This window comes from Trachemys scripta, chromosome 5 (genome assembly GCF_013100865.1).
Source record: "Trachemys scripta elegans isolate TJP31775 chromosome 5, CAS_Tse_1.0, whole genome shotgun sequence".
In the NCBI taxonomy this organism is placed as follows: domain Eukaryota; kingdom Metazoa; phylum Chordata; order Testudines; family Emydidae; genus Trachemys; species Trachemys scripta.
Window position 1 is genome coordinate 136800380 of NC_048302.1, and position 14751 is coordinate 136815130.

General features: G+C 48.0%; 1 protein-coding gene across 1 annotated transcript in view; it reads right to left on the reverse strand.

Annotated features, from left to right (window-relative positions):
- DYSF (dysferlin) overlaps positions 1-14751 on the reverse strand; it is a 275139-nt gene that overhangs the window by 69976 nt on the left and 190412 nt on the right. Inside the window, exon 42 of the mRNA XM_034772554.1 lies at positions 429-491. Within this exon, the coding sequence (XP_034628445.1) occupies positions 429-491 (63 nt within the window). The remainder of the gene's footprint in view (positions 1-428; positions 492-14751) is intronic.

Sequence of the window (14751 nt, forward strand, 5' to 3'; positions counted from 1 at the left end):
CTTCCCGCAGATGATGAGAAAACATACCACTTTGACAAATGAACTGGGTAAATAAGATCTAGAGCATCACAAACTGCCATGCAGGATCTGGATAATGGTCACCTAATCCCACATCTTGGACTCAAACCCATATCCTTTCTTCTTCACAAGGCTAACCCTCCAAAACATGCATAGCCAGGCACTTACAATCGGAATAGGAGGGAGGATACTTTCTGGTCTTCCTCCCTAACCCCACCTCATTTTCTTTGACTTTAAGGGAAATGATTGACCAAAGACAAACATACCAACAAACCGTCACTTTTCTAGCAGATCAGAGGAACCTTTTACCAAAAGCCCTGGTACAATTTTTGGAGATTTAAAAAAAAATGATAGTCTTTATGAAAACCAGGCAACCCACTTAAGTAAGTTAGAAATGAAGCAATACATACATGGAGATCGGCCCGAGAAGCTGGCATGTTAATTAGAGCGGAGCTGGTCATGCCCTCTGCAAGCTACAAATTAAAATGACTGGTTAGCAACGGGGTTAGGGAAACACAGTTCAACGTACAATGACAAAAGCAAATTTTAGAACAAAATTAAGGAATCAAAACAATGCAAAAGCCTTCAGAATAACAGAGCCACATTCTCCCAAGACTGGACTCTGCCAGCGTGAGGGGAGGATATGGACCATGATCTGTAATCATTTCCATAGCTTTTTTTAGGATAAGCGAAGACGTTCAGGAAAATCCAAATCTGAGAAAAACGGAAGGGTTTGTGGGGGTTGAGGTTGGGCAGTGTTCAGTGAATTTAGTGTTGGGGAAAAGAGACAGATTGACAGCCCTGGAGACTGAAAGTTTCCGCCCATGGATCAGGGACAGCATAGACAATGGCAGGCCAAGTGTCCCCAGGGTTGCCTTACCAATGTGCCTTCCTTGTCTTCACTAAGAAAATCAGAGCACGGCCCAGAGGAGCATGATGAACACCATGTCAAACACAACTTTGCTGTCAGCGTGGAGGGGGACTGGTCAGGTCTCTGGTCACCACCAGGATTCCAGAGGCCTGGTCTGTTCTCCTGACCAGCTGACACAGGGCTCAGTTCCTGTCTATGTGAGAGCTGTCTCGTGGTTAACATCATGTTAGTTAACACGACCCCTTGAGCTTGTGTTCTAACGTCACCTAAATTTCTAGCACAGATGAGGCCTGAGTGTGAGGGACGAGAGTTTGGACTCCAAGGCCCAGTAGCCTTGGCTTCTCTGCTGAGATTGGGAGCCAGTGGTAGTGGGGTTTTGTGTGACTGTCCATTGGAAACTGCACTGAGACTCATTCTATGTAGAGGCCATGAATGAGGCTGGAAAATGTTATAAATACTTTCTCACACATAAAGCAAGATGGCAGCTCACCCTGTCAACATACAGAACCAGGGGGGCTGGAACAATTTTTATAGTGGGGGTGCTGAGAGCCATTGAACCAAATTGTAAATCCTGTATATGATGGAAACCACTTCAAGTCAGGAGGTGCGGCAGCCCCCCCAGCACCCCTAGTTCCAGGATGTATGCACAGAACCTGAAATGCAATGAGCTACATTCACTGCCGAGGCCAATGGTGTCAGCAGGAATGAATCTGGCCCAATGTGTTTTTGCACAGGCGGTTAGGAAACTCACAAGCCAGATCTGTTCTAAACAAGCGCTGAACGGAGCTGTTTGTCCTTGGCCAACAAACAGCTGTCTGGCTGGTTGTTTAGATTGTCTCTTCACCACAGCTAATGCAGCAGCCTGAAACTGGACCAACATCTCAAAAGAAGGGAATGTCTGAACTGCACATCTCTTTTGGGGGTGAGAAATGGTGGGACAAGCAATGGGAGAGGCTCATCGAGAGACGATGTATTGACGTGAACATCAAGCTGAACTTGACAAATTTCAACCCAGTTATCATTGCCAATGGCCCCTCACCGTCCCTGGAGTGAAGCATCCAGGGTGCTATAAAGGGGGGGCAGATTGTAATAATTGTGACACATGGGGGAGGCTGATTCTAGAGCCAGACTCTAGAGTGGAATCCCACTATCTGGGCTCAAGCCACAAAGTTTGGATCCAAATCCAGGCTTCCAGAGCATCTGGAGCTGTTCAGGGGTCGGGCACAAAGAGGGAGCCCATCCCCCGGTTCTCGACTGGAAAATCACCGATGCTGTGAGCAGGGACTCAGATTTGGGCTTTGACTTCAGCCCATCCCCCACAAGTACCCTGAAGGTTTATGGCAGATTAAACTCAGACTGAGAGCCTTGTGATCTGTTATCCATCAGCTCCACCAGGAGAGCCAAGATTCTCCTTCCCATCTGGCTGGGCTGGTGGTCGGAGCGCGTCTCAGCTGAAAAGCGCCATGGGGCTCAGATTTCCAAACGGGCTCAGTGCCCACACCAGGGGGCAGATTTCGGCTCCCATTGAGGGACCTAGGTGACTTTTAAAAGAGCCCACGGAGAACGAAAGCTGCCGGGGGCTGGAAATCTGGCTGCTCTACCAGGTGTCTAAATGGGCACTGGGCTTTTCTGGAAAACCCGGCTGACAAATATGGGTGTTGAGCCCTCGTCAAAGTTCGGGCCCACAGGCATCCGGCAGAAGGGTTTAGTGTAACTGGGTGCCAAGGTGGCTTTCAGGAACCCTACAGAAGAGCCTGGGTGGAGTAGAGTACCCTTCTTGTGGGTCTCAGGCAGTGCATTTCTTGCTCTACGTTATTAACCACGACATTTCTAATGCATTATGTACACGGTAACAATGGGCACATTCTGCACACGTTTTTTTTTTAAACAAACTGATTGTCCCAACCCTGCTAGAGAGAAGGGTGCACCTCAGCTCGGCAGTATCAGAGGCCATTTTTTAAAACAAAGACAACAATGCGATCCTGTTCCCGAATGACATTAATCTGATGTGCAAGGAACCAAAACCAGACTTGGCAAGAAGGGGAGCAAACGGCTTAGAGACATGCTGAGGAATACACAATGCACTCAAGACGAGGAGAAAAATAACCCTTTCCCTCGCTTCAAACACAATCGGACAATCAGTACAGAGCAATGTTGGCGTCCACTCCCCTCCACACGTGTGTGCAAGCGTGAGGCAGACGGGGAGTCCATACATGGCCAGGTTAAGATTCCATTTGCCAAAGACAAGACAGAAAAATGCCCAAAGCAGTTTGGGACCAACTACAGAGAGGTTGTCATTTTCTATTAAATTCTATAGGACTAGAATTGCTTCCATAGTCCTTTATTTGTTTCACACACATTAAATTCCACCAGACTTTTGCATAACAGGGTCAATTTTCATGGGCTTTTTGGGGTGACAATTGGAAGGTTGGTTGGCTGACAGGAGATTGTTATTATTATTTTCTGAGAGTATGGCTGGGTTCCTGGATTTGGGGCGATTTCAGTGAAGTGTATTTTTTCACTTGATTTGATTTATTACCAGATCCAGTCTTTTACAACAGAAACCCTTGTTTTACAACTTACCGTAAATAGAAATGAACCTAGTATATACACAAATACAAATGATAAATTGGCCTATGGGACTCCCTAAAGCTGAACTGATGAGACCTTTCATTATCTCATGTTTAGGTCCAACTTTCTGTTTTTCTTACATTTAGCTGCGTAACCTGTTCATGAGTTGTCCTATCAAAACTCTACACAATATTACGCTTTTCTCCTTTTTCCTCCTATTTTCTTTGTTTTAATATCTTAATTCTGAGTTTCACTATTGTTGAAGGGGGTTCTCTCTCCCATAGTATTCAAAGAATGTTCTCAAACTATCCGATTTGGTGACAGCGATTCCTCCAGCAAACTCCAAAAAGTTCCACCAGATTTCTCAGTACAGGAGTTAGCTTTTTTCTTTCTCCTTTGTAAAACTTGGACTTGATGAGTTAATCTTTCTAGTGCCAGAATTTCCCACACTTTTTGATACCAGTCAATAAATTTAGGGGAGTCACTCCTCTTCTACCATCTTGCTATGGCAGTTCTAGCAGCAACCAGGAGATGAGTGATCAATTCTTTAGGGCTTTTATAAGATGCAGAGTTTTTAGGACAATTTAACAAAAACACTAAGGGGTTATCTGACAGCTGACATCATTATCCTCCTGTATGGAGTCTCCAACAACTCTCCGAAATGTCTTAATTTGGGGGCAGGCCCACCATATATGCTCCTATTTCACCACATCATTTTGCCCGTCCCTGTACCATACATTTCTTTAACTTTAAGGGGAGTTGGGTGCCTTTGATAAAGAATTTTAATGTAATTTTCTTTTATTAACCTGTTTATTGAGGTGAACAGACAATCATTCCATATGTTCTCCCATTCCTCAATTTTGGTGTCTATGCATACCTCAACTTTCCATCTTTCAATGAACATAGTTATTTCCTCTGGGTAACAGCGACTACTTTGTTAGGCATGGAGATAAGCCTTTGAGTTTCATGGATGTAGTGAGTAGTTTCTCAAATGCTATCAATTTTCAGCCTAGGTTTGCCTTTTTGTAGGGGTGGGGTGAAAAATGTCTCAACAATATTGATATGCTGGAATGTTGATGTCTTTTGCAAGGTGTAGTTCAACGGAGCATGTTTTTGATTCTTGTAAGACATGCCTAGAGCACTGGCAAGCACCTTTTTCCTTTGCTGGATGTATAAAATTGAATAAATAAATGGTTTAATTTCTTTTTACATATACATAAGAATTTAAACTTTAAGCTACTCCCTGCTCAGGGTTCTTTGAGACGCACCATAGTCTCTACATATGTCTTCGAGAGACTGACAGATCTTTGGGGCCAGAATCGTCTTTAATTTGTGAACCTTGCGCAAACAGTCAGTACTAAAATAATAACAGTAATTGTCCTGCCAGTTGTTTTGCTCTTGATTAAAATAGACATTCAGGAGCAATAAACAAAGAGGTAAAGACACAGGAATGGAAAATGTTACAAAAGCACGAAAGATTTACTTTTACAACTCCCAAAGCAAAAGCAAAGCAAAGGTGTTGGTGCTCTGTGGATATTGAGCTCATATCGAACTCTGTGGATGTCAAAGTGCTTTACAGAGGATGGCAAATATCATCACCGCTATTTTACAAGTGGAGAAACCTATAGCATTGAAAGGTGAAGTGATTTGACCATGGTTACTGGCAGAGCCAGGACAAGAATCCAGCTCCCTCATCGGACAGGCCAAAGCCCTATATAGACTATAATGCCTATACAGACAGTATCCATGGAATATGGGTATGTGCTCTGTACTGTCCATCATTCCCACAGCCTCATAGACAGGGAAGTTGTCGGGTTAAAAAAAAAAAAAGATGAAAGAAAAACAACTTTTGATTGGTATGTTTTGGACACTTTGTGCCAAATTCTCATAGATTCAAGGCCAGAAAGGACCATAATCAGATCTAATCTGACCTCCTGTATAGCCCAGGCCATCAGCGATGCAACCCGGCCACACAGTTGTCTAGAGAAGGATTTAAAGGTTAACACAATTTGACTACCTCCTTCTAAAAGTCTAATGTAAACAAAGCACATTCCCTTTAATGCTGCTAAACTGGTCACGTTAAGCACATGCTAAGCTGGACACGGCCCTTGCAGTGCACATACGATCAATTGCACGTGAAAAATTAGAATCCAATGATGAAAATCTGGCCCATGGAACCTAGAGACGAGTTAAGGCTGGAGAACTACTCAGGGAGAAGAGCTGGAGACTCCAGGAAGGGGGACTTGGTTATTTCTATTGATTTTACACGGAAACAGCTTGAATGCTGTGGCAATGTGTGGCCGGATTATACCCTAAGACACATAGATACTAGATCAGGAACACTCCAAAGTCTGGAGGGTTTTAGGGCTGGGAGATTGAGGCTGTCTCTGATTAGCGCATGTAATGGTGAACGACAACAGGTTCAGACCAGCAGCTCAAAGCCCAGGAGCTTTTCAGAGCCTGTCTGCTCTGGAAGTCGTGCTAGATCAAGTTCCCGTATGAAATGTACTAATAGACCCCCTGGTCTCAGCTGGGATGGAAATGACTGTTTTCCTTTGTGGTTTCAGCATTTCCTGGCCAAATCCTGGCAAGGAATCACCCAGTTCTGCAAGGTGCTGCAGTGAGAGTCCTCACTTCCCATGGAAGGCAATGGAGATGAAGGTCGTATTCAGAGCTTGCGGGAAGCTTCTGCAACGAAGCCAGAAACCAGGCAAATCTCAACTAAGCTTTGGGATTTGATGATACCGGAGGAGACACCTTCTACATTTTGCGGGGGATCCCTTCCCATGATTAGTGCAGTAATAACCTTAACCCCTCGTATCTGAAGAGCTCATGGCCTCTGCAGGAGTGGTTAAGTATTATTCTTATTGAGCCAATGGAGAAAGTGAGGCACAGAGGCCGGATTCAGAACCAAACTTTCTCTGGGTTTTGATCCAGGATTCACATGTGAACTGCTGCATTCAAACCTGGACCTCGAACTCCTCCAACATTGTAGGGGTTCAGAGCTGGGGTTCGGACCCCTTGCTATGTTTGCATATGCGGTAGCAGCCCCCCGCAATGCTGGACGAATGCCGAGGTTCGAAGCAGTTAACTATCGATCCCTCTTTTCTCTCCCCCAACCCCCTGCCGCTCTCTGGCCCTAAATAAAATTAATGTTTGTTCTCTCTGTTCCTGGCTGGAATAGCATGCTGGGGGGTGAGGGGGATGAGGAGGGGTGGATCTTGTGGCGCCAGTGGTGACAGGGTGCGGCAAACAGAATAATTATTTGCCCATGACGATCCACCACATCTAAACAGGATTAATTTTTGCCATTTAAACAGTTGCGCGATGCCAGGGCATTCTGTATACACAATAGCGGAGCCTTCCAGCCCCGCTCCAAATTAGCCTAATTAGGAGCAGGCTTCAGGGTCGGCTTAGAGAAGAAACGGTCTGTAGTCTGATGCGGCGTGTCCGTCTCCCAGCAGCTGTTTCAGCCCTAACGCTCTGGAGATTTGGTAGAGATCAGCTGGAAAAAATAAACGCAGCCCAGCGCTGACAGACAGATCAGCAGAGATAGTGGCTGCATAGACTCAAATTAAATAGATACACACACACTCTTGGTGCGTGCCAAGGGCCTCATTCTGCATTGCTCCAAACCTCAAGCTGTCATTTACTTCACATCTTCAGCAGCATTTTCCATCCACTTGACATTCAGGGGGTTGGACTAGATGACCTCCTGAGGTCCCTTCCAACCCTGATCTTCTGTGATTCTATGACACTGGCGGAAACAGCTGCACAAGGCACGTGGCGATGGGGAAATCAAACACGCTTCTGAAGAGGCCTCTGATGCAACCCCCACTTAGAGGGTGCAATTATTACTATTTATCGCTTCTATGGCTCAATGGCAGGCGAAAATGGGAGCCTGCTGCTGCTGAAGTCAACGGCAAAACTCTCATTGACGTCAGTGAGCAGAATGGGACCTTTGAGGGTATATCTACACGCAGCTCGAGCAGACATACCTGGGCCAGCGGGGTTCCCGGAGCAGTGACGTTGCAAGCACATGGGTTGGATGCGCCTGTCCAGAACCCTGGGTAATTACCAGCAGTGCTAGCTCACACTGCTGCTGTATCACTCCCGTACCCGAGCTAGGTCGATTCAAGCTAGCTCAGGCATGTCAGCTCGAGCGGCAAACACAGCCAGTGGCTGCAGTGTAGACATCGCCTTAGAAACCTGAATCGCTGATTGGTGCCTAACGTTGTGTGTGTTTGTAGTTGTCGTTAACTGCACCCCCAACGCTGGTGGTGACCTTTTAAAAATAAACCAGGGCTCGTAGGTATCATAGAATACCAGGGTTGGAAGGGACCTCAGGAGGTCATCTAGTCCAACCCTCTGCTCAAAGCTGGACCAATCCCCAACTAAATCATCCCAGCCAGGGCTTTGTCAAGCCGGGCCTTAAAAACTTCTAAGGAAGGGGATTCCACCACCTCCCTAGGGAACCCATTCCAGTGCTTCACCACCCTCCTAGTGAAATAGTGTTTCCTAAAATCCAACCTAAACCTCCCCCACTGCAACTTGAGACCATTACTCCTTGTTCTGTCATCTGCTACCACTGAGAACAGTCTAGATCCATCCTCTTTGGAACCTCCCTTTCAGGTAGTTGAAAGCAGCTATCAAATCCCTATTGTTTATGTCCATCCCAAGTATATGTCTATTTATATACGCATGCACATCTAACTGCAGTTTCTGTCTCTCTCCAGCGTATTACAGACATGTGAGCATGCATATAGAGCTGCACAACAAATTTCAAATATACTTCAGGGAACAAAATCATTTTTTCAATTTAAAAAAAAAATGCAGATTTTTCAATGCAAATTAAAACCCCAGCATTGACATTTTTCAGTTTTCCAAACAAAATAACCAAAAAGATTCTGAGTGTTTAGGGGTGCCCTTTGCTCCTTTTTTTTCTCCCCCTTCCCCTCCATTTTTCAGTAGCAACATGGGGCGGGGGGGAAGAGTGGAGAAAGCAAAAAAGAAGAATGGGGAGGGAATAGCGTGAGAAAGGGGAAGCAGAAATTAACAATCAACACTGTTTTTTGTTTTTCCCATTGAAAAAAAAATCAGAAGAAATCACAGAGATATGAAAATCTTCCTGACATTTTTGAAAAAAAGGCCATTTTTCAGACCAAAAAAAAAATTTAATTCTGAACAATTTCATCCAGCTCTGTCCTAGAATATAATGAGCGTAAAATCAAGGGGCCAGAGTTCACTGTCGGCATAAGGGGCAGCAACTCCGATAGGAGGAGGCTGGTCTTGTGGACAGGAACTCAGGAGATCTGGATTCAATGTCCAACTCTTCATAGACTCCCTGTGTGACCTGCGACAAGTCACTCAGGCCTAGTCTACACTGGGGGTTTGGGGGGGGGGGAGGATCGATCTAAGATACACAACTTCAGCTCAAGAATAGCATAGCTGAAGTCGACATATCTTAGATCAACTTAGAATCACTTACTTCGCGTCCTCACGGCGCGGGATCGACAGCCACCACTCCCCCATCGACTTTGCTTCCGCCTCTCTGGAATTCAGCAGTCGACAGGAGAGCGATCGAGATCAATTTATTGCGTCTATACTACACGCGATAAATTGATCCCCGATAGATCGATCGCAATCCGCCGATCCGGCGGGTAGTGTAGACGTACCCTTAGGGCCAGACCCTCAAAGGTATTTAGGCTCCTCCATTGAACTCAATGGGAGTTCAGTGCCTGAAACCTTTGAGGATCTGGGCCTTTATCCCTCCGTGCCTCAATTCCACATCTGTAAAATGGGGACTGTAATCCTCTCTCTTCCTATTTGTCTGCCTCCCCTGTTGATATTGTCAGGTGTTCCGCACAGGGGATGACTCTCGCAGTGAGTCTCTGCAGGGCCTGCCACAATGGAGCCATGAATTTGGTGGGGGCTCCTTTAAATATGAATAACATGGGCAACAGGTGTGTTGTCTGTGGTCAGACAGGAGAATCAGGCTTTATGGACAGCAGCCACCCATGCCTCAAGGGACATTCTGCCCTCATGGGGAGATTCTTACCAACCCAAGACAAATGAAGGGAAAAAAATGGCCGATACCCCCGGACATTTCAGAGACTGCCCCCGGAAAATGACCCAGGAGGCTGCAACACTGATTCCACGCCCAGGCCCTGAGAGCGTTTCTATCGGGGCAGCAACCTGTGAGTGACGGCGGCGCCGATACTCTTGCCTCTATCCATGCTGCTGGAGGCACTGGGGGTGGGCAGGGGTCTTTACGCTGGTGGCCAGGATGAGAGCCCAGCCCCCGCCACACTAAAGACTCCAGGAAGAATTACCACGAGGCGAGATTCCTCCTCTAGGAGGCCTTCATCAGTGGGGAACGGGAGCAGAGTTCCTCTCCCTCGGCCGTGCTTCCTGACCACCGCTGGGATTACAGCTGCTCCCTTCTGGTGCAGCGAGGGCCGAACGGCAGCATTTAGTCACTAGTCTGAGAAGGCGGCCCCCCATGGAGAGCTCTAGAACCAGCCTGAGAGACAGGCGCATTTTGCAGGCAGCAATGAGAACAGCAACTTGCCCGGGCCACAACTCCTTAACGCTTTCCACTCCTACCCCGAGGCCAGGGTCTGTGACCCATCTAGATCTGAAAGAGGCTTGCCTGTAGCTCTGTGCCTCGCAATGGAAGGTCTGCAGAACAGCGCACTTGAGCAACTGGGCCAACAGGAACTGGCACAGAGGCCTTGCTTAGCGTGCCGGGCAGAAACTCCTAGTACAGCTGCAGCCTTGTCTCCGTGCCCGCAAGATTCTCAGCGTGCTGCTCTAATAAAGAGCATTTATAAGAGGAAATATTTTTTTCCCCACACAAAGGCAGCCATTGGAATAATAAACCGCCGGCAAAATAAAGTTTAGGAATTTCCATTAACAAGAGAAAGAGGGCAATTAGTGAAGTGGCTTGGATCGCCCGGGTGCGTCTGTTTGCCCAGTCTCAGAACACCAGACTGAGAGGATGGCCAGGGAAAAGGAAAGGCAGCAACTTTAAAAATGGATCAAAGGAAATGCTTTATCTCATAATGAGCCTGGGGAACTCTCTGCCACAATGTACCACTGAAGCCAAGAGATTAGCAGGACTGGACATTTGTACGGATAACAGAAATATCCAGGTAAAATAGTAGATGTTAAAAAAAAATAATTAACAAGTGCTTTGGAAGGGACAGAAACCCTCCTGCTTCAGGGCATAGCCCAACCTCTAATTAATGGGTGGTCAGGAAGAAACCTTTTTCTGTGGGCAGGTTATTCCCATTAATTGTTGGGTCTCTTGCCTCTTCCACTGAAGCAGTTCCTACCAGCTACTATTGGAGACAGGATATTGAACTAGACAGACCAGTGACTGATCCAGTCTGGCAGTTCCTATGTTCCTAATGCAAGGAACTATTTGAACCTCTCCCCCAAGCTCGAACTCGGCACTCTGCCGTATGGTTTGGAAGAGTGCTGTTTACTCCTTCCTCACCCTCTGCCATTCTCTCTCACTTCTGGGCTTCCCTGGCTCTAGCAATGTTGCTGAGGCAGATTCAGGGAATACTGAGCATCTCCGTCTGAAGCCTGTTCTTGCGCGCTCTCTGGCCCGATCTGCTACATATGGTAATTAGTAACAACCACTCCATGCAGCTACTCGCCTCTCCATTTCCAGATATGTCTTGCTAACAAGGGTTGGCCCCCAGACTGCCACAGTAGGACCTAGAAGCAATCATGTTTGATAGCTGTCTCGCAAAATCCCATCACCACCTACCCTCCCCCCCTTTGCAGCCTGGCATGTTCCCCCAAACTCTGGCGGCGATGATCCCCATTTGGGGGCATGCTTCCTTGAACAGAACCACAGCATCTTGGATGGTCACCTATCACTACTGGAATCTTGCCACTTTGCAGCTGCCAAATCTGGGCCCAGCCCGAGAAGCTCAGATCCTGCTGAAGTCGATGGGCGCCCAGCACCTTGCAGGGCTGGGATCTTCGGTGTCTTTAGGCTCCATGTAAATGATGCCCTGTTACCTCTGGGGGATTGCGGGCTGGCGGGCTCACTCACCTGCCTGGGGCAATAACCAGCCACCCCCGATCAGCTCACTCTCAGTCCTTGCCTCAGGGCTCAGTTTATTGTCCATGTGCACTGACAACAGAAAGCAATTGTCCTGCTCCCCGTATGGCTTATGGGCCTCTGGCAGTTTCGTGGTCGGCGTCTCCCCTCAGCCTGCGGATGGTCCACAGAGCCATCCACCCACTGCCTGCAGCCTGGCCTGTAGCTATAGGAGACCCTTCTCCTATTCCTCTCTGGGTCCCAGGCTCCCTAATGGGGCTGGGTCCCTCATCTGTAACCCCCTGCTGGTAATCACCAGGCGCAGTCACCTGACGCTGCCCCGTTGGGTCTGATGAGTCCCAGGCTGCTAAGAGCAGGGTTGCCTGGATGCTCCCAGGCCCTTAAAGGGGCTAGCCACCCTATTACAGGGACCTTTCCTCACTTTGAGGCATCATTCATTTCTGGCGGCTTGCAAGCAAAGCCCATTACAAATGGGATGAACTGGGAAACCATGCAAAGGGATCTATGTGCCAAAGGACTGTGTGTCACAGCCCCTGATGCAGGGGCTACCAGAGTTGAAAAGAGACCATCGCTTCAAACACAGCCACAGACCCCACCTCCCCCGGGCCCCTGAACACCACTCCAAACCCTTCCCACCAGCAATAATCACAGGACTGCAGGCTCTCACCTCGCACCCAGAGTGGCAGCGGTCTGCAGTTCCTATCTGCATGGCTGATAGCAAAGCTGCCCACAGTTTGGGGAAGGGGTTTATTTCCCCACCGCTGGCAGTAAAGAGAAACCTCAGGGCAACTACTGTACAACACAGAGAATCCCACTGAGGATCGGGGACCTTGTTTCCTGGTGCACGGGGCAGCGTACGTGCAGCCAGTTTAGCCGTTGCTGTGTTTGGATGTCTACCCCACCAGCTGTGATCCATCTCATTAGGCGGCTGTTCAGTTTGGGCTGCCCTCCCGCGAAATCCAAACACGCTGCCAGCAGCACAGACTAGAGCTGGTCCCAAATTTTCCAAGGAAAATGGGGGGAGGGGAGGTTCGTGGAAAAGAGGATTTAATCAAAAACAAAATATTCATTTTTGACAAAAATTTTCATTTTCCTGGAAGTTTTTCAAAGCAAACAATTTCCGGGAGGGAGGTGGGGGAGGGGACTTTCTTTTATTCTTTTCTCTCTTTTTATTTTTTTGGTAATTTTTACATTTTTTTGCTTTCAAAATGGTGGGCTTCCCTCCTTTCGGTCCGTTTTCCAATTTTGGCCAGTTGAAAACCAGTAACACTTTCACTTTTAAAAGCAACATTTTCACCATTTAACTGTGTTACATTAAAAGTAAAAGTGTTTGCCCTCCGTTAGCCCCCCTTTTCTGACTGTTCCCCAACATTTATCAGTTGGGAAGCAATAATGGGAAAACCTAATTTCCCCCATTTCCAAATTTCCCGGCAGGAAAACCAGACTGTCCCAATGGGACTATTGCAAAAGGGGATTTTCCCCAAGAGAACTTGTCCAGGAAAATTCCCAGGTCTCTGGCCAGCTCTAGTGAAGATCTTCATCTGCTTTAACTCACGGGTCATTGGATGCACACAGAGAACAATTTCTCCAGATCACCCCACCGCTGGCCCAAGTCCCATCCTGGGATAGCCAACCTTGCCGGGTGCAGTATACAGCCAGGGGTTAAATCTGTCCAGTGAAGTAACTGGAGTGACAGCAAAAATGACTCTGGCCCCAGGTGCCCATGTGAACGGCACCTTCCCCATGAACAGGAGCCTGAGACACCTCATGTCTCCCATGACTGATGAAGCAGGGCTGAATTCTTAGCTATCCTGGGGTAAATCCAGAGAGACTCGGATGGAGGTGCTCCAAAATTAAACCATGGGACTGAGAGCAGAGCTTGCCTCACTGTTGCCTAGGAGACCGCCAGAAATGCTGCAGAACTGAAGCCAGAGTTTCCACCAGTATCGGCTCCCTCCCCACATCCCCCGTCCCTCCAGGCCCCATCTCATGCCTAAACAAAGGTCGCCACCCCCCCCCCCCCCGCCGCCATCCCTTACAAAGCCAACCAACACTGGACCCCCCCATCCCTCGCCCAGAGCAAATACTGTGCTCACAAAATCCTGGAAACGACCTTCTGAAATGCTAGTCAAGCAAACAACAGGCACGCCCTAATCAGATTATTTACCGGGCTTCGACCTGAATTTTGAAGGACATGCTTAAAAGAAAATGCAAAAACACCCCAGCCCAATCTCCAGGTATCGCGCCGCCAACAACAACAAATGTTCTATGGGGTTCTTCTCAACGACATCTTTAGTACCAGTCCACCCTTTGCTAACACACACCTCATAACCAGCCACCTGAGTTTCCCCCCTCTGTGAAGTGGAAAGAATAGCATCTGTTCGAGCTAGACAAAAAACAGGATGACAGTTTCATGAACATTTTTGACTATGTCTAATAATAACACCAAGCTCTTCTATAGCACTTTTCATGAGGAGATCCCGCATTTTACAGATGAGGTGTAGACAGGCCTTACCCAGGGTCGCTAGCAGAGCTGGAACAGAACCCAGACCTCCTGAGTACCACGCTTGTCCCGTATTCACTACCCCACACTGCCTCTCCTTTGGCCTAAAGCGCTTTGAACTCTACAGCAGGAGAGTGATTTTATTGTTCCGATGCTCAGCGAGATCTCCGTGACCGTCAGGGTCTGGACTCCGCAGAGGGAGAGCAGGGGGTCTGAACCCCAAAGAATAAGTGTTGAATCAACTAATTTATAGTACAATAATATTGTATACAAAGCGACAAAGAGTCCTGTTGCACCTTATAGGCTAACAGACGTATTGGAGCACAAGCTTTCGTGGGTCCACACCGGCACCCCAGGATTAGGGTTACCATACGTCCGGATTTTCCCGGACATGTCCGGCTTTTTGGTCCTCAAATCCCCGTCTGGGGGAATTGCCAAAAAGCTGAACATGTCCGGGAAAATGCCGGCATCCCTGCCCCTGTCCCCTGCTTTCCTGAGCGGCTCCGGCAGGCTGTGAGCTGCAGGCAGATTCCCCGCTGCGGCGGCGGCTTCTGCTGCTCCCCCCAGACACCTCGGGTCTGTGTAGCTGAAGATCCAAGCTGCCCGAGCGCTACCGGCTTCACAGTTTGCCGGGCAGCCCCCAGACCTCCAGACCCTGCGCCCCCGGCCGGGCGCTTCCCCTCCCGGGCTCTGGCTGCGCTGGGGAAG